The sequence below is a fragment of the Maylandia zebra genome, linkage group LG23, assembly GCF_041146795.1.
Source record: "Maylandia zebra isolate NMK-2024a linkage group LG23, Mzebra_GT3a, whole genome shotgun sequence".
Classification (NCBI taxonomy): Eukaryota; Metazoa; Chordata; class Actinopteri; order Cichliformes; family Cichlidae; genus Maylandia; species Maylandia zebra.
Window position 1 is genome coordinate 41,364,485 of NC_135188.1, and position 22,690 is coordinate 41,387,174.

The following is a 22,690-nucleotide window of genomic DNA, read 5'->3' on the forward strand; positions in this document are numbered from 1 at the left end:
CTTCTGGGACTCTTCTGGGGACTGTCTGAGGATAAGTACCCTCTGAGTAGGTCCCCTGGGAGCTATTTGCCGTCGAATCCTTATTTATTTTTAATTTTTGCTTGCATTTGCCCCACGAATAGAAACTCTGAAGTAACACAAAAGCTGGCCAGCAGCTAGTTTTCCAACATCGCCTCTTGTTTTGATCCCTTTTTTTCATTTATCCGTGTTTTTAATCCTGTTTCAGCTTCTTCAGTGTCGCTCTTTATTGCTTCTCCTTGTAGCAAGTTCAAGTGTATTGCTGGTAAATATTTTAATATTTAATAGGGTCAAAAAAGCCTAAACTTTTCAGCTTGTTCATTTCATTTAGGTTTAATTCTGATTTTTTTCAACAGTAACATTAAGAGCTGCTGATGTTTAGACGCACATCTGGAGCAACCATTTTACATCTACAACACTCAAACTTCCTGTTACACTAGGAATGGTACTATGAGCTAAAAACACACAAACAAAACAGCTCTTAGTACTGTGATGGTCCTCAAATCCATAGTGTTCACACAGAAGAAAGGGGGTACTGCCTCCTGTAGGTGCTACATTTGTGAACAAGATCCTAATATTAAGCTTAGGCGCTGCTACCAATTATGAGTTAATAATCGGAGCATCTCCTACTAACTGTTATTATGCAACATGTTTATATTGGGCCACATTACGCATTGATTGATTATAAAACCACAACAACATTAACTGCCCCCTTCCTTCTGTCTTTTTTCATTAGTAACTGTATGACAGAAATGAGAAATACTTTCTGCTGCATGCTAGATATTATATAGTTTACCAGCCAGAGTCTTGTATAGAAATATGGCTGTCTTCCATAAGCAGACAGCTAACAGGAAATATGTAAGAAATGTGTGAGGTGAAGCAGACGGAGCAGGCAGGTGGGAGAGAAGAGGAGGAACAGCAACACTGTGTGGGTGTCAGGATTGGCAAGCTGTCCGTGCTATCTGGTTTTCATCCCCGTCTTCACAGAGATATCAGAGTGTGGTGATTGTCAGATATGATGGATGATGTTGGTTTGGATTTATTATAGAACGGCTTCTGAGGCACATGATGTGAACCGATCTAAATGTCAACACAGAAATTAAACTCCGGTTTTAGCACCTTTGGTCTCAATAGGGCATCGACAATAGCTTTTAGCAAGGAAGAGAGGGAAGTAGGCAGATGGTTCAAGCTTTATATGCCAGTTTTCATCAGTTTCCATTTTGCTTTTAGTCTTCCTGTTCCTTCCATTTCCATTATTCCTTTACTGTGTCACATAGATAATTGGAGGTCACAGGATATAAATGGACCTTCATCCTAAACAAGGTAATCTTAGAGCTGCGAGTTAACTTGTTTCTCTGTGTGTGCGTGTGTGTGTGTGTGTGTGTGTGTGTGTGTGTGTGTGTGTGTGTGTGTGTGTGTGTGTGTGTGTGTGTGTGTGTAAAAGATAGATAGAGCAAAAGTAAAAAAAAAACTGGGCCATGCAGCCTCTTGACACACAATCTCATTCACTGGCCACAGATTACTGTCACCTCTCGTTAGCCTCTGTGTGTGTGTGTGTGTGTGTGTGTGTGTGTGTGTGTGTGTGTGTGTGTGTGTGTGTGTGTGCGTGCAGGCAGATGATTTGTGGACAAATTAAACGACTCGCTGTGTTTATTTGTTGTGATTGCTGACACTGACAGTCGTAATATGTGCAGGAAATGGCTAAAATGAGAGAGACAGACTTAGGTGCCCAGGCCTGCTTTTCATTCTGGTTACTTCAGGTCAAAATGGCCAGATGGCTGCTGCCTGCCATGACATGGCTGTCTAGATATAATTCAGACTGTTTGGTTGAAGCTTTGGATGACCCTCCTCATCTTAAAAGACTACAACCACGGTTATTAAGGACATTTTTCAAACAGTAATATGAAGGCTAAAATAGTATTTGTTCATTGTTTTTGACAAAGGAAATAAAGGTTGATGCAATGTTTGGCAATATCGCCTCAGAGCAGGAAGGCTCTGGGTTTGAGGCTGCTGGCCATCAGGGGCATTTCTGTGTACAGTCTGCATATGCAGGCTGGTTTCTCTCCTGTATGCCTCCTTCCTCTCATAGCCCAGAGACATGCGTGCTAGGTGAACTGGTGATTCTACATTAGAGTAGATGTGAGGGATTGTCTGTCTGTCTGTGTTAGCGCTGTGAGTGATTGGTTACTTGTTCAGGGTGCTCTCCAGCCCTCCTCTGACCCTGAAAACAGATAGATTGTTGCAGGTATTTCAGATGTAATTTCATGTCATGGAAGCTACCTGTACTTCATTGACTGTAAACAAAGTGTGTTATCTTCTAATCATTTTACACACCTGGACCTTTTTATACAGTAACTATACTGTGCATAAATCTTATGATTAGAGTACTTGTGGATAAGAAGTGAAGATTGAATCATTGAAATTTTAGAGAAAATACAAAGAGCTACGTGTGAGAGGACTGATGTTATATTGTGTAGAGCTCTGAGGTTGCTGATATTCAAGTTCAGAGGTGAAATATATACTTTATTTATGCTCAAACGTCACAGTAGCCAAAATCATGAAAAGGAAAATAAAATCCCAATAAAAACAAATACAACATCACAAAACAATAGCTCAGAAAATGTTTAAAATTGCACAAAAGCAGCTCAATAAAATATAAAATGGAAAGAAAGGAAGAGGTCAATAAATCAAAAGTGAAATATGATATAATATAAGCAGCTGTCCTTGTGGCAGCAGAGCTGAGATGTCAGACAAAATGCTCCACGCTGAGATGTTCAGGGTCACCCATTTGTTATCTAAAGCCATTAACCGGAGCCACAGTCATTTGTTGATGGAGGAATCCAAACAGCCTGTTTTGTATGTAAATGCTTGCTTTGTAAGTGCCTATAAATTTCACATAAATGCAGCAGAGCACAAAGCACAATGTTTGTTTGAATTGCGGCACTTCCGGGCCTCTTTAAATTGTGTCAAATGAAAATGTCAATGAGCACCAAAAGAGGATGAAAATAGTTGTAGAAAGGTGCTCTACCTGCATATTTGTGTTGGTGTGGATTTGAAAAAATATTAGGCAACTGATTTCTTTCTCAGGGTTAGTGGGAAAGATTGTGTTGACATCAGAGGTAGCAAGTGTGTTTCTCATGCAGGTCCAGACCTGCCTTAAATATTTTAAACCAGTTTGCCTGACATTTTGAGCGTTAGAACGACATGCTGAATGATTGAGTTTGTCCTCTGCATTCTCACCACTGCTAATCTACCACATGTTAACTTTGAGTATTCAAGTTTGTCTTTATCACATATAAACTGAATGGCTGAAAATTTTTTCTAGTTTTCATTCAAACAATTGTGCAAAGGAAATCTAGACTAAGTTGAGTGGTTTAGATTAATATGTTTTGTGTAAAAGACATCACTTTTTACAAAAAAATAAAAATAAAATATTAGCATTAGAGGCTTTAAAATAAAATACTACAAGGAAGGAGTTTATGTATTTAGGAACTATATGATTTAACACATGTTATGGTAATTGTGATGAAAATATTTAATTTTTCTACCCTGAAGACTGTTAAGAAATATACTCTAAAACACTTCTTCAGTAAAGACTCAGAGAAGAGAAACACACAGAACGTCTTGCTAGCAAGGGCAGCCTCCAGCACTGAGGCTCGCGCTGAGAAACTGCCCCGGTCTTTATTTATACTTCAGTGAGTGTTTGTTCCTTACATTGGAATGTGTGTGTGTGTGTGTGTGTGTGTGTGTGTGTGTGTGTGTGTGTGTGTGTGTGTGTGTGGGGTCAGAGTGTGGCCCCATAAACGACTTCCCTTAACCTGCTGGTCTGGAAAATCCAACAGTTCATCTATATGTAAAGAAGCACTTAAACTAAAACTGACATAGCTACGTTAATCCTACCGTAAAAAAATAAGACAAGGTACGACCTCTCCCATGCTCCTAGGGTGTGGGGGTGAACACCCTAGAATGTTACAGACCTCCTAGGATGAGACATTCTTTCAATATGCCACCAACTATATACTTCTACACACAAATGATTACATGCAGCATTCTACCATATGCAAACTTATATCATTAAAAGATTATACTGACTACTAAGTACAATTTTCCTGTTAACAAAGACCAAAAAGAAATAAAAACAACCAAACAAACAAACAAAGGGTTGTCAAAAATAACAAACTAGCAGCATCAGCGCAGAGAGACACAATCCTGCTGTTTCATCTGTGTTTGTGTGTGTGTGTGCGTGTGTGTGTGTGTGTGCGTGTGTGTGTGTGTGTGTGTGTGTGTGTGTAATGCATTCCAGTCTTAGTCACATGCAGGTCTGTGTATCTGTGGCAACAAAGGCTCTCATTGATTGAGAAGAAATAACTCATTCATTGTAATTCTCTCTCAATGTTTGTGAGTCTGTTTTTGTGTGTCCCGTACGGTACGTACACACTAGTCCTCACAGACGTCTGTCAGCATACCGCATACTGTCTAAACTAAAACAATGACAATATAAACTGATACTACATGAAACCATCATGTATGGTGCAGGGTAATCAAACTTGTTCTGTGTCTTTCCTCCCATAGTGTGTCGGGGAGGAGAACTGGGTCGATAGCCGGACAATTTACATTGGACATAAGGAGCCTCCTCCAGGAACTGAAGCTTTTATACAGCAAAGATTTCCTGACAACAGAATAGTCTCTTCAAAGGTCAGTGAAACACCCACCCACACAGATGCACACATATTCAAAGCAGGACTTGCTTCATCAGGATCTGCCTGCAATATCATGAGAGTTTAGAGGTGAAGAGGTGAAGCTTTAAAATCAATTATGATTTGAGCGCAGCATCAGTGTCTAAACAAAAGGACACAGCAGAACAGAGCTGTTAGTACTCCAGCACTATTCATGCTTTGTTTTTAAAGCGTGGGCGACCACTACTTGGTAATGGGACAAAGACCAGTGAATGAGCTGTTTTGGGAAAGAACACTCTGTGCTGTGTTTTAATTTCAGTGATCAGTTTAGACCCGCTCCAACTTTTTGAAAATGTCATATCTGTGGTTCGTAAAATATATATTGTATATTTACACTGGAATGCTTGATTATACCATTCCCCCCCCCCCCCCCCCCCCCCCGCTGTTAAAGCAAACAGCATCAGGGACTGGTAGAACCAGCTGGTATTTATGCTGGTTCCAACTGCTAAGCTGGTCTTGGAGTGGACTTTCTGTTGATTAATTCTGTCCCTCCAGTCTAAATGTCAGCTTGTTATAAACTGAGGCTATGCTGCATGAACATTAATTTTAGTTTTACAAGCTGTAAATGAAAGAAGCCTAGATTTCTGACCTGGATGTAATATTTGCATTGAGTCGTAGTATGAAGAAAGATTTTGCTGATATGGTCCAACTGGCATAACTATCTATAACTAAGTCTCACTTACTACAGCACGTTAACCAGGCCTCTCTCAACTGTTCATCACAGGTCCTTTGAGTGTTTGAGGTTTGAGTTTGTACCAATAAACATTATTTTACATGTTGCCAAGAAAAGCTTCCTCCTGCTGCCTGATTTAAAAAAACAAACAATAAAAGGAAAAAAGGAAAAAACATTTAGTAAACTCTACATTTCTCTGTTTTATAGCATATGTGTTCATGTGCAAAATTATGATTTCCTACCTATTACACGCAAAAACTACTGCAATTATTACTTTTAGGCTGGACTACTCTAATTCGTTATTATCAGGATGTCCTAAAAACTCCCTGGAAAGTGTTCAGTTAATCCAAAATGCTGCAGCAAGTGTACTGACAGGGACTAGAAAGAGAGAGCATATTTCTCCTATACTGGCCTATCTTCACTGGCTTCCTGTTAAATCCAGACTTAAAATTAAAATCCTGCTCCTCAAATACAAGATCTCACATCTTGAATAATCTGACCCCATCTTATCTTAATGACCTTATAGTACCATATCACCCCATTAGAGCACTTTGCTCTCACACTGCAGGCTTACTTGTTGTTCCTAGAGTATTTAAAAGTAAACTGGGAGGGAGAGCCTTCAGTTTTCAGGCCCCTCTTCTATGGAACCAGCTTCCAGTTTGGATTCGGGAGACAGACACTATCTCTACTTTTAAGATTAGGCTTAAAACATTCCTTTTTGTTAAAGCATATAGTTAGGGCTGGATCACGTGACCAATGTTCCCTCTAAGCTGAGCGCGTGAGCAATCGCGCACTGCTGACATGGTTTAACCACACAGAAAATCTCCGCTGCGCACAAAAAAAAAAAAATCCAGCCTGAATTGGAATTAAAGTAAATACATGTATTTATTTTATTTTGCTGATTTTCTGTGTCAGCAGTGCGCGATTGCTCACGTGCTCAGCTTAGAGGGAACAGTGCACGTGACCCTGAATCCTCCCTTAGTTATGCTGCAATAGGCTGCTGGGGGATTCCCATGATGCATTGAGCATTTTTTCTTCAGTCACCTTTCTCTTTTTTTTTTTTTTTTTTTGCCTGTCCGGTTTGGTTCTTTTGCCATCAGAATTATTGTCTAAAGGCGAAGAAAGATGCCCAACGGATTTACTTTACCAAATTGACCATCCCAGCCTTGCCGTAATGGTCTATTTGATTCACCTTTTATTGTTTATTTTATTTATTTTTTATTTTCACTTGCTAGATACGGGACAGACTTGAATGAGGAAAAGAAAAGGGAGAAAGGAAGAGGGGGGAAAAACAGCGGAGAAGAGGGACTGGGATAAAGGGCAAAAAACCAAAAACCAACTAAATAAGCAGACAAAAAAATACATATATCAATCACCTGGATCACCTGTTGAGAAAGAAAAAAGAAAACAAGCAGAAGAAAACGAGAGCAATATAGTAAACAACATCACGATGATATATGGGAATATAACAGCAAATACTAAATATTAAACATTATTGTGCAGCACGTAATATCGACAGCGCACAGTGTGCTTTGCCAAAAAGGGTGTAGTTTGTGTGTGTGAGCACCCGTGTGTACACCTGTTCCTTCATGTAATGATCTGCTAGAGGGTGTGGGGGGGCCACAGCCCCGTCCACCAGGGCATGAAGCAGGTATGGAGGAGATCAAGACTCCAGACTTACAGTGGCCCCCAGAACACAAGAGACCAAGGAAGACCAACAGAGGGGCAGCTGCGCCACTATCCCAGAAAGAGCTTCAGTCACCTTTCTCACTCACTATGTGTTAATAGACCTCTCTGCATTGAGTCACTGGTTATTATTAATCTCTGGCTCTCTTTCACGCCATGTCTTTTGTCCTGTCTTCCTCCACTTACCCCAACTGGTCACAGCAGATGACTGGCCCTCTCTGAGAAAGTTCTGCTGGAGGTTTCTTCCTTTTAAAAGGGAGTTTTTCCTTCCCACTGTCGCCAGCTGAACTCAGCTGAACTCTTCTACTGGCTCACCACAAGGTTGTTGTCTCTCTCCTCTACTGTATATTTTGTACACTAATGACTGTCGCAGTACACAGGCCAACAGGCATTTCATTAAATATGCAGATGACACAGTCATTGGAAGCCTCCTTCATGGTGAAGAGGATTCCCATGGGTCTGTTGTGGATGAGTTTGTTTCATGGTGTGATCAGTCCTTCTTAATGATTAACACCTTGAAAACCAAGGACATGGTTATTGACTTCAGGAAGACATCCCCCCATCCTGCGCTAACAGTGGTAAATGGTGCAGCCATTGAACTGGTGGACAGTTATAAGTATTTGGGGGTTGTTCTTGTCCTAGTCTCTGTCCTTTGAGTAACATCTTGCTGCTACAGTGAAAAAGGTTCAACAAAGACTGTACTTTTTAAGGAGGTTGAGAGGTTTTAATGTTTCATCTGAAATGATGACTCTTTTTTATAAAAGTTTTATTGAATCTGTTTTAACTTTCTGTATCATTGCTTGGTACGGTAATATGTCCCTGAATAATAAGACCAGACTTAACAACCTGGTTAAAGTGGCGGGCAAGATTTCAGGGAGGTCTCAGGTCCAGCTTGTGGACTTTTATAACAGGCAGGTGCTGAGGAAGGCAACCTCTGTCCTGTTGTGTTCAGATCATCCTCTCTTTAATGATTTTCAACTGCTTCCATCAGGTCGTTGTTATAAAGTGCCTGCAGTGAAGACAAAGAGACATAGATTGTCTTTTGTACCTACTGCTATTATCATAGTTAATAACACTAAACCATAAGTGTTGTTGCCATTGCACATTGCACTTTTTTGATGAAAAATCTAGGTTGTTTTCTCAGGCTTGTATTATATTATATTATTTTGGTGAGTGTATGTGATGTGTTGGTTGTCTGTTTGTTTGTTTGTTTGGACGGACATACTGCAAATCAATTTCCCGTTAGGGACAATAAAGTTACCATTGACCATTGACCAAAGCACTTGCTCATAGGGGGTTATATGATTGCTTGGGTTTTTTTCTGTTGTATTATTGTACGGTCTTTACCTTTCAATATAAAGTGCTTTAAGGTGACTGTTGTTGTGATTTGGCGCTGTATAAATAAAATTGAATTGAATTGAATCTTGTCACTGTGCTGTCTTTGTTATTAGCAGCAGTACTTTTTTTAATGCCAAAACCCAGTTAGTAATGGCACATTATGTTAGGGAATCTGGTCTTAAGCCTCTTTGCTTTTGTTTCCATTATCATGGATAGATGTTGATAACACTGTGGGATCTTTTTAAACTCTATATCTTTTTAATTAAACATAAGAAAATTTCTTGTTTCCAGTACACGTTTTGGAACTTCATCCCAAAGAATATGTTTGAGCAGTTCAGGAGAGTCGCCAACTTCTACTTTCTCATCATATTTCTGGTTCAGGTAAAACATTTTCTTGCTCACACTGACTGAACTTCACTACAAGGCTTCTGCAAAGCATGTTGTAAAGATAATTCATATTTTTCCTTAAGGGAGAGTTTTCCTTGTGTGCTGTTTATCTAAAGACGTCTGCTTTCTCTTGAATTTAATGGCACTTGCATCAGAAGCATACATTAGAAAAACTCAGCAGAAACATCTCTTTCTATGAATCATTATAGTCAATCAAAGAAATGTTTCACGTAGAAACATATTTTTCTTTATGCTTCATTATTGACATGTGCAGTTCAATATACAGAGAATGGTTTCTACCTTAAATTGCTCAAAGCTGGGAGACTCACACTAAAACTGTCGTGATAGACCAGAGGAAAAACGTGTATATGGGATTTCAGAGTGAGATGTCACTTTTACTATACTTATTCACCACTGTGAATAAGGGAACAGCTTAAAGTAGCTCCACTAATCATATTTATGTTATGTTTATATTTATGTTTAGTGCCATAAAGCTCAGACATGTTTTATTGCCTATTTACTGCTGTCTGTCATTTCTATATATTCTTCTTCCCCCGAAACCTTTTTTGCCGTTCATTTCTCTCTCTCGCTGTATGTTCATGTGTGCGGTCACTTCAGTTGATTATTGACACTCCCACCAGTCCGGTCACCAGTGGACTGCCACTGTTCTTTGTCATCACAGTCACCGCCATTAAACAGGTGAGTTCACCTAATGTGACTGTTGACAGTAAACACTACACCAGCAGCCACACCTGCAGGCACACATGTTCACTTTTACATCCTCCTCTCTGTCTTCTCCTCTCTCTCTTAGGGTTATGAGGACTGGTTGAGACACAAAGCAGACAACGCTGTCAACCAGTGTTCTGTCCACGTGGTGCATCATGGCAAAGTGGTCCGCAAACAAAGCCGCAAACTCAGGGTGTGTGTGTGTGAAACCAGATAACTCACTCACCCCATCTAACAGAGCTTTGGTGCATTTGTTTTAGTGGCTCACACTGAGGAATTTTCCTGCTACTAAGCTCTCTGTACGTGTGTGTGTGTGTGTGTGTGTGTGTGTGTTTGCCTGCATTTAAAAGCAATTTAGCTTTAAAAGAACTTAGATTGATGTTTGTTATGTAACGACATAAGACTGAAATGATATGAGCTTACTGCTGGTAAGTCATTAGGTGTGTTGCATTTGACTGCATTTTCCGTTCAGTGACTGTATTTCTCTACTAAAGTGCTGCTAGGACTCCTCACTGATATGCTCACTTAGGTGGTCAGAGCCAGGACGGTAGTGGCAAATTAGACCCCGGTGAATTAATTTAAATATGCAAAAAGCTCCAGCTTTTTGCATATTTAAATTGCATGTATTAGAAGTAAACATTTGTTGTCTCGGTCTGTGTGGCAGGTTGGAGATGTGGTCTTGGTGAAAGAAGATGAGACTTTTCCCTGTGATCTCATTCTCCTCTCCTCGTCTCGAGATGACGGGACCTGCTTTGTTACTACAGCCAGCCTGGATGGAGAGAGCAGTCACAAGGTGTGCTGGATAAACTTAATCCACTTAAATATGTACTAGATGCATTATGATTTGCTGTGATTTATGTTTTTCTCTGTCCATTTATCCATTCATTCATCTAACTCTTAATCCATTCCCTTATTGCTTTTCTTATTTCCCTTCATCTCCCTTCCGCCCTCTGTCACCATGTGTCTTTAATACTTCTCCTCCTGTGTTGCCTTATTACTTACACTCCCATTATCTTTCTCTCTTTTTTCATTTACCCAACCATTTCTTCTGTTTTCCTTCCCTCTTCCAACCTAGACATATTATGCAGTTCAGGAAACCAAAGCTTACAACACAGAGAAAGAGGTGGACACGATCCATGCCACAATAGAATGTGAACAACCGCAGCCAGACCTGTACAAGTCAGTAACACACACACACACACACACACACACACACACACACACACACACACACACACACACACACACACACACACACACACACACTTGAACAAAGTGTTCTTGCAAAATAAATGTGCCTTATCTCAATTCTTTTCCTACCCACACAGATTCGTGGGGCGTATCAACATCTACATGACCAATGAGCCAGTGGCAAGGTAAAATAACACAAAATATTACACTTTTATATTAAAGATCATTAAAGAAATCAGCATGTGTCTATTGTATTCACCCATCATTCAAAAATAAAATTCAAAACCATCCAGACATGTATTAAATTTCTTTGATGACAAAGTGTGATGCTGCTCAATCTTTCAAAGAAGATTTCGCATTTCTGCAGAATGACGACTTAGTGCGAAGCTTACTTGTTTATCTTAATTTGATTTAATTGAGCACAGCATTAGTTCACCTCAGCTGCAATGCCAGCAGATCAGCTGATAACAATCCAAGCCCCCATCAGCTGATGGCTCACCTGATACACCTCTGCATCCATTTGACAAATCTCTTATGGAGTACACTACTATTTTTCCTTTCCCTCAGTTGCTGCACTGCTGCAGGATGCTTTGAAACCCACTTTTACTCTGCAGCTGACTTTTTAAGTGCCATATCTGTTGTTCTTGAATTATGCTTTTCCTGTCTCTAGCTTTCTGTATATGTGCATGGAATGGTGGGGAATTCCCAGAACAGAGCCATGCTGCCAGATATAAAGTTCTTCAGATGGAACCTTATTTGCCTCTTACTAGATTCAAGATTCAAGATTCAAGATTCTTTATTTGTCACATGCATAGTTATACAAGTATAACATGCAGTGAAATATAATATAAAATAATAATAATAATAATAATAATAATAATAATAATAATAATAATAATAGTAATATTAGATCTTTTTGTTTGTGAAAGAAATACATGATTGTTTATCATCTGGACTATCTGCAGGCCGTTAGGATCAGAGAACCTGTTGCTCCGAGGAGCCACACTCAAGAACACTGAATATATCTATGGTAATTCTACACAATTAATGATAAATGTTAGAGATTACCTCAACTTTATACTTTTTAATATTCTTTTTTTTTTTAATGTACAGTGCAGCATTTTGAATGAGACTTTTCCTTTTCCCCCCTGTAGCTGTGGTCATCTACACTGGCATGGAAACCAAGATGGCTCTCAATTACCAGTCCAAGTCTCAGAAACGATCTGCAGTGGAAAAGTAAGCTCTTTTCGTTTCCTCCTCTTTCATTTTTATATTATATTATGAATTGTTTCTGAAAGGAGCCTATTAGCAACGATCAGTGCTCTCATGCAAGTTTCACAGTCTTTGGCTGTTTCTGTGCTAACCAGCTTAGATAATAACTGAAATTTTTCTTACCCGTCCTTAGAGCCATCTGTTCACTTCTCATGTCTTGGTTTATTCATTGAGACTTAAGCGTCTGTGTGTGTCTCTTTGGCTCGCTGCGCTGACTGGATCAATTTTCTTTCCATCTGGCGTAGACAGTGTCTTTGTATCCAGATGTATAAATGAGTGACTGTAGGTGGATTACATTCACACTTGCTCACTATGTGTGTCTCATTAACTCGTCGGCTCATTGACTCAGCTCAGAGTAAATGTCTTGTCTCAGCTGTTCCCCTTTTCAAGTTTGAAGATTCTGACGAGTATACTGAGTTGTTTTCCAAGTTACCTTTTACATGGTGGACTGGGTTGCAAGTTTTTTGGGGTTCTAGTGCTTTTATTTTTTTAGTTCCTGTTTGTTAAAATCGCCAAATAGCTGACCGGCAGTCAGAAATCTCTTATGGATTGTTTCTAACTCCCTTTCAAACTACTTTCATTTGCACCTGCACACACTTGTGCTTTTTACACTCTCAACCACAGTGGGAAATGGTACCAAAATAGTAGAAATAGTACCAGGGCCTCAAGCTCCGCCCCTTATTTTTTTGTGTTTGCACTCATGAGAACATGTGTTATCACCAAGAGAAAAGAGGGATGAAACACAAGAAACACAATCATAGCAGTTCAACATGTGATACAAGACACTTAAGCACATGCTACACAAAGTCTAAAGCTTAGAACCTGTATATGTGAATTATATAAACATGTGATCTGCCACAAACTGCCATGCTCCATCTCTCCACTTAGTCATATTAAATTCTACTCTGGAGGTTGTGCGTAATCTTTCAGGGAAAGAATAAAGCACACAAGTCATAAAGACAGATCAATGCAGGAAAAATGTAATGAAGTCAATGGAATGTTTTAAGGGAGGCACAGACTCCTCCATCCTTGGCAGATAGTTTCCATAATCCTTTTTTTTCAAATGGGGTTTTCAATCCAAATTTTTGTCCACATTGTTCAAAGCAGATTAATGAAAAACTCATCTATCTTTCACTATCATGAAGAAATATGTCACAGATCTTTAACTTCTCCCTCTCCAGGTCAATGAATGCCTACTTGGTGGTCTACCTGTGCATTCTCATCAGCAAAGCTCTCATCAACACGGCACTGAAATACGTGTGGCAGTCCGACCCCAACAAAGACGAGCCCTTTTACAACCAGAAGACGGAAGTTGAGAGACAGAGACACGTTGTGAGTCTCGAATCCTGGAAAATAAAAATATTTCGATCCCCTCTTTATTGTCTCACACGTTCTTCGTTCTCCTCCTCCTCAGCTAATCAGGGCGTTCACAGACTTTTTGGCCTTCATGGTTCTTTTCAACTACATCATTCCCGTGTCCATGTATGTCACTGTGGAGATGCAGAAGTTCCTGGGCTCCTACTTCATCATGTGGGACGATGAAATGTTTGATGAGGAGCTGGGGGAGAGAGCTGTGGTCAACACATCAGACTTGAATGAGGAACTGGGGCAGGTAGCAAAGTGTACTTCACTCCGGGCAGAATAATGAGCAAAGAAACATTACTGTATGGAAAAGTGAGTTAGAGATAAGAATAAAAAAACACTTACCCTGCTTTCTTTCCAGGTGGAGTATGTGTTTACAGACAAGACAGGAACGCTAACAGAGAACAACATGGAGTTTATAGAGTGCTGTGTGGATGGACACGTTTATGTACCTCACGCTATCTGTAATGGACAGGTAAAACGTTCAGTCCCACTAGATTGATCTGTTAAGATATTCAGCTTCAGCCATGAACTTTTCTTACTACAAGTCTCATTCATACACAGTCCTACAAGCACTTTCTTTTCTGTGCTTAAGCACTTTGAGCCTGACGTTCACATAATCACACTGCAGTGGATGCACCGGGGGAAACTCAGTTCAGGGTTCAGGTATTTTGTCCAAGGATACTTTGGCATGCAGACTAGAGGAGCAACGGATTGAACCACCAGCCTTCCAATTAGTAGATGTTGTGGGTGTTTCAGTGTATGCACGAAAGAACCACAGTTTGTATGGATGCAGCTTGCTAATAAGACTTGCTGGATAATGTTGTGCATTTCTAAAGATACAAATAAAGGCACTCTAAAGGAGATTCCAAGGGTGGTTCAAAACCATTTTAATGATGCCACACTACTTCCATCCTTTATATACAGTCTCTTTGGACAAGGTAAAGATGGATCAATGTTTGTGATTGATTCATTTATAGCCATTCATTTATTTACAAAGAGTTCATATTTTTATGTAACGGAGGTGTAAAAATCAAATGACAGAAAGGCAACAGTTTAGGCCTATTTTAGGGTTTTTTTGTTTGTGTGTTTTATCTAATAAAAATCTGTGAGAAGAATGTAACATTCATGCGTTTAGTCATTTCTGTGTTTTCAATGGATTATTACAGATTTCCTGACAATAAAACTCCTGGGCATTGTGCGTTTAGTGTAATCATCTGTGTTCAGTGCTTAATGGTCATATGAGGAAATCAAATTGTGCCTGCAAGTCTTGCTGCTGTTTATTGAGCCATATGTCTATTTATGTTTGCCAAGTAACTGATCATGAGCATTAATTGACAAGTCAGCAGCTCATACAACCTTAAAAGTGCTGAACAGACGGTCTGTTGTAATTTTAGGAGGGTTGTTGTGTTGTAATATTATTACAATTTACTCCTTTTAACATAGGACTTCAAACATCAGAGTAAAGGGGTTCCTGTCACATAAACATGGACATCGTGCTGTATATGTCAAGTCTTAGAATCAAGCTTTAATACTAAAATGCCATATGTACATATCATCGTAGGCTGTGTTTGATAACCAGTGACCCCCAGAGTGATCTGTGGTCTGTATGTCTGTAGGTGATGCCTGGAGCTGCCGGTATGGACATGATCGACTCATCCCCAGGTCCTGCAGCCAGGGTAAGTGCAGACTCGCTTTGAATGTGCGTTTGTGGTTCGTGCGAATGAGGGTAATCTAGTGTCGGCCGTTCACTGCAGGAGCACGAGGAGCTGTTTTTCCGGGCGTTGTGTTTGTGCCACACGGTGCAGGTGAAAGAGGAGGATACTGTAGATGGGATCAAACATGGCATTCACCAGGGCAAGTCCACTTCCTTCTACATCTCCTCTTCTCCTGACGAGGTTGCACTGGTGGAGGGCATGAAGAGGTGCAGCACACACACACTCACGTTGCACACAATGGCAGCAGTAATCGCTGCTGCATTCAGAAGAATTTAGTTTTCCCATTTTTCTATTTCTGTGTTTTGGACATTCATTTTATTCACTCCAATAATGGTTGTTCTGTGCTGCAGGCTCGGTTTCACCTATCTGAGGCTCAAGGACGGTCAGATGGAAATCTTAAATAGGGAGGATGAAGTTGAAAAGTGAGTGTGCCGCTTTAAGCAACGTTATTGTTCTCTGTGAACCTTGAAAATGAGATGACTATTGTTATTTTTATCTGTTTTTAACTTCTTTAATTGATAGTTGGCTATTATTTTTTCAGTAGCATTTGTGTGATTTTCTTCCTGTTTTTATCAGGTTTGAACTGCTAGAAGTTTTGACATTTGACTCAGTCCGACGGAGGATGAGCGTTATCGTCAAGGCCAGCACTGGTAATGCGCACAAAACTATATATGTATATTCTTTATATTGATTTCTATGTGTCTGTGTTTATGTTTTTCTTTAATCCGATCCTCTTTTTTTTCTGTGTATGCGTTTGAGCAGGTGAGGTTTATCTCTTCTGTAAAGGTGCAGACTCCTCTATCTTCCCAAGGGTCATCTCAGGCAAAGTGGATCAGGTCCGAGCACGAGTGGAGCAAAATGCAGTGGTGAGAGAGCACAAACACACACACACACATAAACGTGCAGGCTCACTCTCATCTTTCTCATATCGTTATAGGCTCATACAATATAACAGGAAGTTGTTTTTTCCTGAAAGATCGTGGCTCAAGAGTTTGGAGTTCGCCTTATAGTCGGAAGGTTGCCGGTTCGAGCCCCGGCTTGGACAGTCTCGGTCGTTGTGTCCTTGGGCAAGACACGTCACCTGTTGCCTACTAGTGGTGGTCAGAGGGCCCGGTGGCGCCAGTGTCCGGCAGCCTTGCCTCTGTCAGTGTGCCCCAGGGTGGCTGTGGATACAATGTAGCTTGCCAGCACCAGTGTGTGGATGACTGGATGTGTAAAGTGCTTTGGGGTCCTTAGGGACTACAGGCCAATTACCATTATCTAAGTTCTTTGCATGGTTACAGTTTACACAACCACATGAGAAGCATCATGTAGTTCCAGTAAACAGAACTTCTTTCTAGGTGGATCTGGTGTGGCCTTTAATTGACAAAAGCACAAGTCTATTTGTTTTTTTACATTTTTTATTAACATGTATTTAATAATTGTATCAGCACAGTCTTTCTATCTGTGGGACTGGCGTAGGATTTGGTCAGAAGATGGAAAGAAGAAGATTTCTTTAAATACTGAACAGAACCATAAACAGTGATGGACTCTGCATACTGTTTTCTTTATACACCCACAAAATCCTTGTGGGAAAAGTAGGAAATGCTAATAAGTAGACAGATAGTAAGAGAGTGCACCTAACTAAGCAGTCAACTGCAAAATCTCATAATGACTTCCAAAGTGCGAAAATAAATATCGCAGTCTGAATAAGACTATTTAAAGTTCAGTTTACACATGAAAATACCACGATAGCTTCAATTCGCATGCAGTAAAAAGCAGACGAGTGACACAAATGTTGCAGCTACAGATAAATCACAGGTTTCTTTGGAAACTGAAAAATATGTGGTGAGTGTTGTACTAGTGAGGCTGAATGGGTAGTTGGCATCCACCCACCATACACTCACATTCAGAGGCTGTATTCAAGAAACAGTGTTTTATGTAGATTCGTTTTTATTGAGTCTTAAATATATACCAGCCTGACCTTGTGTGAATCTCTGTTCTCCACCAGGAGGGTTTGAGGACACTTTGTGTTGCCTATCGCTCTCTGAGCCCAGAACAGTACGAGGAGGTTTTCCAACTGCTGAACAGAGCTAAGTTAGCATTACAAGACCGAGACAAACAGCTGGCAGAGGCTTACGACCTCATCGAGAAGGACCTGATACTGCTGGGAGCAACTGCTGTCGAGGACAGGTGCTGAATTTTTTTTGGTATTAAGGACACCTAAATGACAAATTATATCAACATCCTGCACTTTTTTTTTCATCAAAGGTTTTCCTGTACAGCTGGTAGCTTGGCAACATAACCACAATTTACATTGCATGCTGTTGTCATTTCAGTTATTTGTCCTTCTCAGTGCAAATTTTACGTGAAATGCCCTTTCAAAAATTACACTTATGCACCTTTTTTTCCTATAAATGTCTAAACCTCTTCAGCTCAAGTGACTCTTAACATTACAGTAATTCTGTGTCTGCTGCCATGGACAGTGCTGTCCTAGTTCTGAGTGAACCAAAGTGAGTGAGGGAAAGTGGCAGTTTAACCCTCCAATCACACACGTGCCACTAAGGCAATTATAGTGCAGGCTTAAAACTACTTGTCAGCCCAGAGGGCGTTTCACCCATCCAGCACAGAGAGGAAATAATCCACGTGCTGGAGTACTGCACAGTTGAGCTGTTGTTGAATAAAAGGCAAAGAGAAATAAAACAAACCTATTTATTTAATGCAGCTAAAAACATGCCACCTCTTGTTTCTTGGCTGCGTACCAGGCTACAGGAAAAAGCAGCAGACACCATTGAGTCTCTGCACAAAGCTGGTATAAAGGTGTGGGTGCTGACAGGAGACAAGATGGAGACTGCAGCTGCAACGTGCTATGCCAGCAAGCTGTTTCATCGCAACACCCAAATCCTGGAGCTGACCACCAAACGCACTGAGGAGCAGAGCCTTCACGACGTCCTGTTTGAATTGAGCAGGACGGTCCTTAGGCAGCATGGGGGCATGACCCGGGACACCTTCTCTGAGTGGGTATTATGTTCACAGCATGCTTCAGACAGTGTCATCCTGCAGTTACTCGTATTTGACAGGTTTTGTGTTTTTTTCCCAGGCTATCAGGTGATTGCACCGACTATGGTCTGATCATTGACGGAGCTACCCTCTCTGCTGTAATGAGGCCCGGCCAGGAGGGCTCAAACTCAGGGAATTACAAAGAGAAATTCTTGGAAATCTGCCGGAACTGCAGTGCCGTGCTCTGCTGTCGAATGGCGCCACTTCAGAAAGCACAGGTACGAAGGCCATCTGTAGAACAGATGTTCTCACTCATGTCATTAAGATTCAGATGGACGCTAAGCTGAAATCCACAACCTGCAGATTGTCAAGTTAATCAAAGCCTCGGAGGAGCACCCAATCACGCTGGCCATTGGAGACGGAGCTAATGATGTCAGCATGATCCTGGAGGCCCACGTTGGTATTGGTTAGTATTCTGTCTATTCCTATGCAACATGCCACACTCTGGTAAAGTTTGTTTCCTTCTTAATACAGTTTCAATTTGAAGAAACTAGAAATTCTTAAAAGCAGCCCCTTGTGTACAGAAGTCAGCAGTGTGTACAGCACCTGCATTCACACAAAATCCTTTTCCACACAAAAACTGTACTTTTGAATTTCCAAAACTACATTTATGCAGAAGTGTTAAAACTGTTAGAACCATACTATTATCATTGCAATAATACTTTGCCCTGTAAATGGTCACAACGCAGGCATTATGGGTAAGGAGGGTCGCCAGGCAGTGAGGAACAGCGACTACGCCATCCCGAAGTTCAAACACCTCAAGAAGATGCTGCTCGTCCACGGACACTATTACTACATACGCATCTCTGAACTTGTACAATATTTCTTCTACAAGGTAGTCGCCCTGAACATGTTTTGAGTTTACTTCTTTTTAAAACTTTATATAGTTTTTTAAATTTGTTTTAAGATGATTGTAATTGCGGAGTCTGTGGCTTTAGCCTAAGTGTGCAGGAATGCTTTGTGTGAGATTTAATTTATTAATTTGTTTAGTTCATTAATTTTCATATTTTTGATATTTATACTCTATAAAATTAGCGTTCAGCAACAAAAAGACCTGTACACATTTAAATTGTTGTTCTTTCTTTTCGCAGAATGTCTGTTTCATTTTCCCCCAGTTCCTCTACCAGTTCTTTTGTGGCTTCTCACAACAGGTGTGCACTCACAAAACCTAAATACCATAAAAACAACAAGAACAAAAATACTAACACGGCTCTCTTTCCCAAACCCCAGCCGCTGTATGACACGGCTTACCTGACTCTCTACAACATCAGCTTCACCTCGCTGCCCATTCTGCTCTACAGTCTCATCGAGCAGCACATAAATATGGACATCCTGAAGAAAGACCCTTGTCTCTACAGGTGGATTTCTGTTTAAGATTGTCATGTCAGAAATGTGTCGTTTAGTAAGACTGAAAATCGACCAGCTGGATCGACTCTAATATCACATGTTCTTCAGGAACTTGTTCTCATGACATGAAAATTAGAAAAAGAAATTATCTCCATGTTTCAGTAATCCAGTCTTCTGCAGCAGATAATGAACCATCTGTTTTATACAAAGCAGACTGCGTGGTAGTTGGATTCTTCCGGAGATGTACTGTAACAAGAACAGTGTTGAGTTAAAGTCGTCTAAGCAACAGAAAATATAAATATTTCAATAATTCTTTAGACACTTTATACACGGCCTCCAGGTGCAAAGTAATAGCAGATGATTTGGTGTTTTACTCTGATTAATTTATATTTACATTACAGTTTATTTTACATCCATCATATGGCAGATAACCGCCTTCTTGGATTTGGTTTTGCATGTGTTCAGAGTTTGAAAAGCTACGTTTTTAGCTTTACTCTTAAGTTGTATTCTTCCAAAAAAGAATCAACCTTTCCCACAAACAATGACGCTGTCTGTATCGATGTATGTATTATACTATTAGAGACTCATTGGCTGTGAGGCAGGCAGTGTACTGTGATATTAATCTATAAACATGTGATCTCTGTTCTGTATATCTACACAGAGATATTGCTAAGAACTCTTTGCTGCGGTGGCCCACCTTCATATACTGGACAGTCTTGGGCGTTTATGATGCCATTGTGATGTTCTTTGGTGCTTACTTCCTGTTTGACAACACCACCTTCACCAGCAATGGACAGGTAATAACCATGTGGCTTTGACAGGCTCTTTAATTGAAACAAGGAGAAAAAGGCCTGGAAAATATTTAAAGTAAAGTTCAAAGTAAAGGAAAAATAGTAACTGCCTATTTTATCTATAGGCTACTTCAGTTTTCCACAAGCTCCATCTGTTTTCTGTTTGTCATCTGACTTTTTAGTCTTCTTGTGGTGTTTGGGGTTAGTTAGGGAACATAGTGACAGTGTTTTAGGTCTCAGCTTGTTCCTCAACCACATTTTGCTCTGTAAGCAAAATGGATTTACTTTTAAATATACTGGCTGTACTGTGCTTTGCTGACAGGTTTTAATGGCCTGGCTAATGCCTGACACGTAGCTTATTGTATTGCTTGCAGAAACTGATCAAGTTGTAGCACAAACTAACATTAACCCTGTAGTGTAAATGGATCTGGTATTATAAATGTGTTTTCCTGACACTGCACATTATTGTGTTTGAAAAAGTAACTATCTGGTAGTTACATGTAGTTATGAGATAATTATGGTCAAGTAATTTCTCATAATAATGACCTTGTACTGGATGGTTATTTATGTCACTTGAAAATGCAGGTTGTTGGCTGATAAAGTTTGAAGACTATTTTGCCTTTTAGTAAATAATATTTAATGTCAGTTGGATAATTATATATATATAGATGTTTAAGTAAAATCTGATGACGTGTGGTTTATATCTAAGGCCTTATTTAGACTTCTGCGGGAAATCTTTTTAGAGCCCATAACAATGGGCTCTAAAAGCCGATGCTATTGGCAGGATTCACACTCGTGCTGGTGCATTATGTGGTAATTACCATGTGATCGTGTCCCAGATAAAATACTGGGATTTTTTTCCTTCCCACCGAGGTCCACGCCAGGTTACGCCATAGGCTTTAGCGGGGTTTGCGGTTACGCTGCAGGTAACAGCATAGATTTCCCGCTGAAGCATAAATCTCTAGTACGACACGACAGCATGGCGGGGTTCCCATCATCTTCCTCTCTGTTCTCTATTTGGTTTGTTTAATTTCTCAAGCTGCATTACTCTCCCAGAAACATGTTGAACTGTTTTTGAGTTGCTTGATTTCACTTGGGTTTTCTTCTTCTTTTTTTTGCATCCAATTCTTTTCAATTTTTTTCCTTTCAGCCATAAAACTGTTTATGTTATTATGATTTTCTTCTGGTCACATGCTCTTCTTCTTCCTATCCTCTTACCTTTGTGTTGCTTTTTCTTTTTGCTTCTCTTTCCTCCTCCCAGCTAATGACAACCAACACACAGATGGTAAGCCTGTCGCTGTCTCTCTGTCGTCTCTCCTTAGTTTCACTTCCCTGTTTCGCCACCGTCACACAGCCTGATACAAACTGCTGTTCATCTCATGTCCGGCCCTCAGTGCTTGCTGTAGATACGTCAGCTGTAGGCTTTTCTGTAGTGACTCTCTGTTTCCCAGACCCATGCTCATGTGTCCAGCTGTCAGTGACCAAACACCTTAGTTATACATCCTGTGTGCTTTGTTTGTGGCAGATGTTAGGCATAAGTGCTCCTGCTTCCATTATGTAACAGTTAGAGATCATTGCCTAAAGCATTACAACTTTTTATAGGATTACTTATAAACACATAAACAGGAAGCAAATCTGAAGCTTTTGAAATGTTAGAAAAAGAAAAGGTGAAAGAAAAACATTGAAATGCATCTGATCAATGATAAAAATCATTTTTCTGCCTCATGCGAGTGTTTCTGTAGCGCTACAATTTATGTTGTAATGTATCTGATAGTAGCTTGTACTATACTTGTACTAACAATGTAAAAATCAGAGCTGCACTTGGAAGCTGCCTCTGAAAAGCTTTTATTTTATCATTTCATGCTCATCATTTTTATTTTTTAACTTTATTTATCACGGTTCACCCAAGGTGCCTGTTTTTAGCAGAAGTATAGTGTAGCCCAAGCAGTTAGATGACCTTCAGTGTACCCATACTTTAAATTTTATGATACTAGTTCATTTTTGGTTTTGGGCTTCATCTTATTGCCACAGGCCTGTGAAAAAAGAAAATCATGCAACGGTCACTTCTCAGTTATGGTGTACTAGAATCACTATGTTCCCCATGTACCTCTTAATATAACACCTCCGAATAATTACAATAAAGGGAAAATATGCCAGTTTTAGTGCTGCACAAAATGCTGAAGGAGCTCATTGTGTAAGTTGTAGTGAAGAAGCTGCCCTGCATCGTGGTGGTCTTAAATGTGCACGATGACTTTTTTAGTGTTCATGTAAAAGGGTTTCACTCACAGAAGAGACTGATAGGAATATTCAGCTATACAATCACATCATCCTCCTGTTTTCCATCCATCAGTCATCTGATAACCAGCTCCTCACCTGAATGTTGCTACCTGAGCACACTGCCATCTG

At 40.1% G+C, this 22,690-nt stretch overlaps 1 protein-coding gene across 7 annotated transcripts in view; it reads left to right on the forward strand.

Moving 5' to 3' along the window:
* atp11a (ATPase phospholipid transporting 11A) overlaps window positions 1–22,690 on the forward strand; it is a 52,674-nt gene that overhangs the window by 21,021 nt on the left and 8,963 nt on the right. For 5 of the 7 annotated variants that reach the window (XM_014412193.4, XM_024798673.2, XM_014412195.4 and 2 more), the window contains exons 2-27: window positions 4,591–4,713; window positions 8,743–8,832; window positions 9,457–9,537; window positions 9,650–9,757; window positions 10,229–10,357; window positions 10,640–10,743; window positions 10,893–10,940; window positions 11,721–11,785; window positions 11,910–11,991; window positions 13,209–13,359; window positions 13,442–13,639; window positions 13,751–13,864; window positions 15,009–15,068; window positions 15,147–15,313; window positions 15,458–15,529; window positions 15,684–15,757; window positions 15,870–15,973; window positions 17,098–17,279; window positions 17,852–18,103; window positions 18,187–18,364; window positions 18,450–18,552; window positions 18,836–18,981; window positions 19,238–19,297; window positions 19,377–19,504; window positions 20,155–20,290; window positions 21,546–21,569. In XM_014412193.4, the coding sequence (XP_014267679.1) occupies window positions 4,591–4,713; window positions 8,743–8,832; window positions 9,457–9,537; window positions 9,650–9,757; window positions 10,229–10,357; window positions 10,640–10,743; window positions 10,893–10,940; window positions 11,721–11,785; window positions 11,910–11,991; window positions 13,209–13,359; window positions 13,442–13,639; window positions 13,751–13,864; window positions 15,009–15,068; window positions 15,147–15,313; window positions 15,458–15,529; window positions 15,684–15,757; window positions 15,870–15,973; window positions 17,098–17,279; window positions 17,852–18,103; window positions 18,187–18,364; window positions 18,450–18,552; window positions 18,836–18,981; window positions 19,238–19,297; window positions 19,377–19,504; window positions 20,155–20,290; window positions 21,546–21,569 (2,979 nt within the window). The remainder of the gene's footprint in view (window positions 1–4,590; window positions 4,714–8,742; window positions 8,833–9,456; window positions 9,538–9,649; window positions 9,758–10,228; window positions 10,358–10,639; window positions 10,744–10,892; window positions 10,941–11,720; window positions 11,786–11,909; window positions 11,992–13,208; window positions 13,360–13,441; window positions 13,640–13,750; window positions 13,865–15,008; window positions 15,069–15,146; window positions 15,314–15,457; window positions 15,530–15,683; window positions 15,758–15,869; window positions 15,974–17,097; window positions 17,280–17,851; window positions 18,104–18,186; window positions 18,365–18,449; window positions 18,553–18,835; window positions 18,982–19,237; window positions 19,298–19,376; window positions 19,505–20,154; window positions 20,291–21,545; window positions 21,570–22,690) is intronic. The other 2 variants (XM_014412194.4, XM_014412198.4) reach the window with 1 other exon arrangement.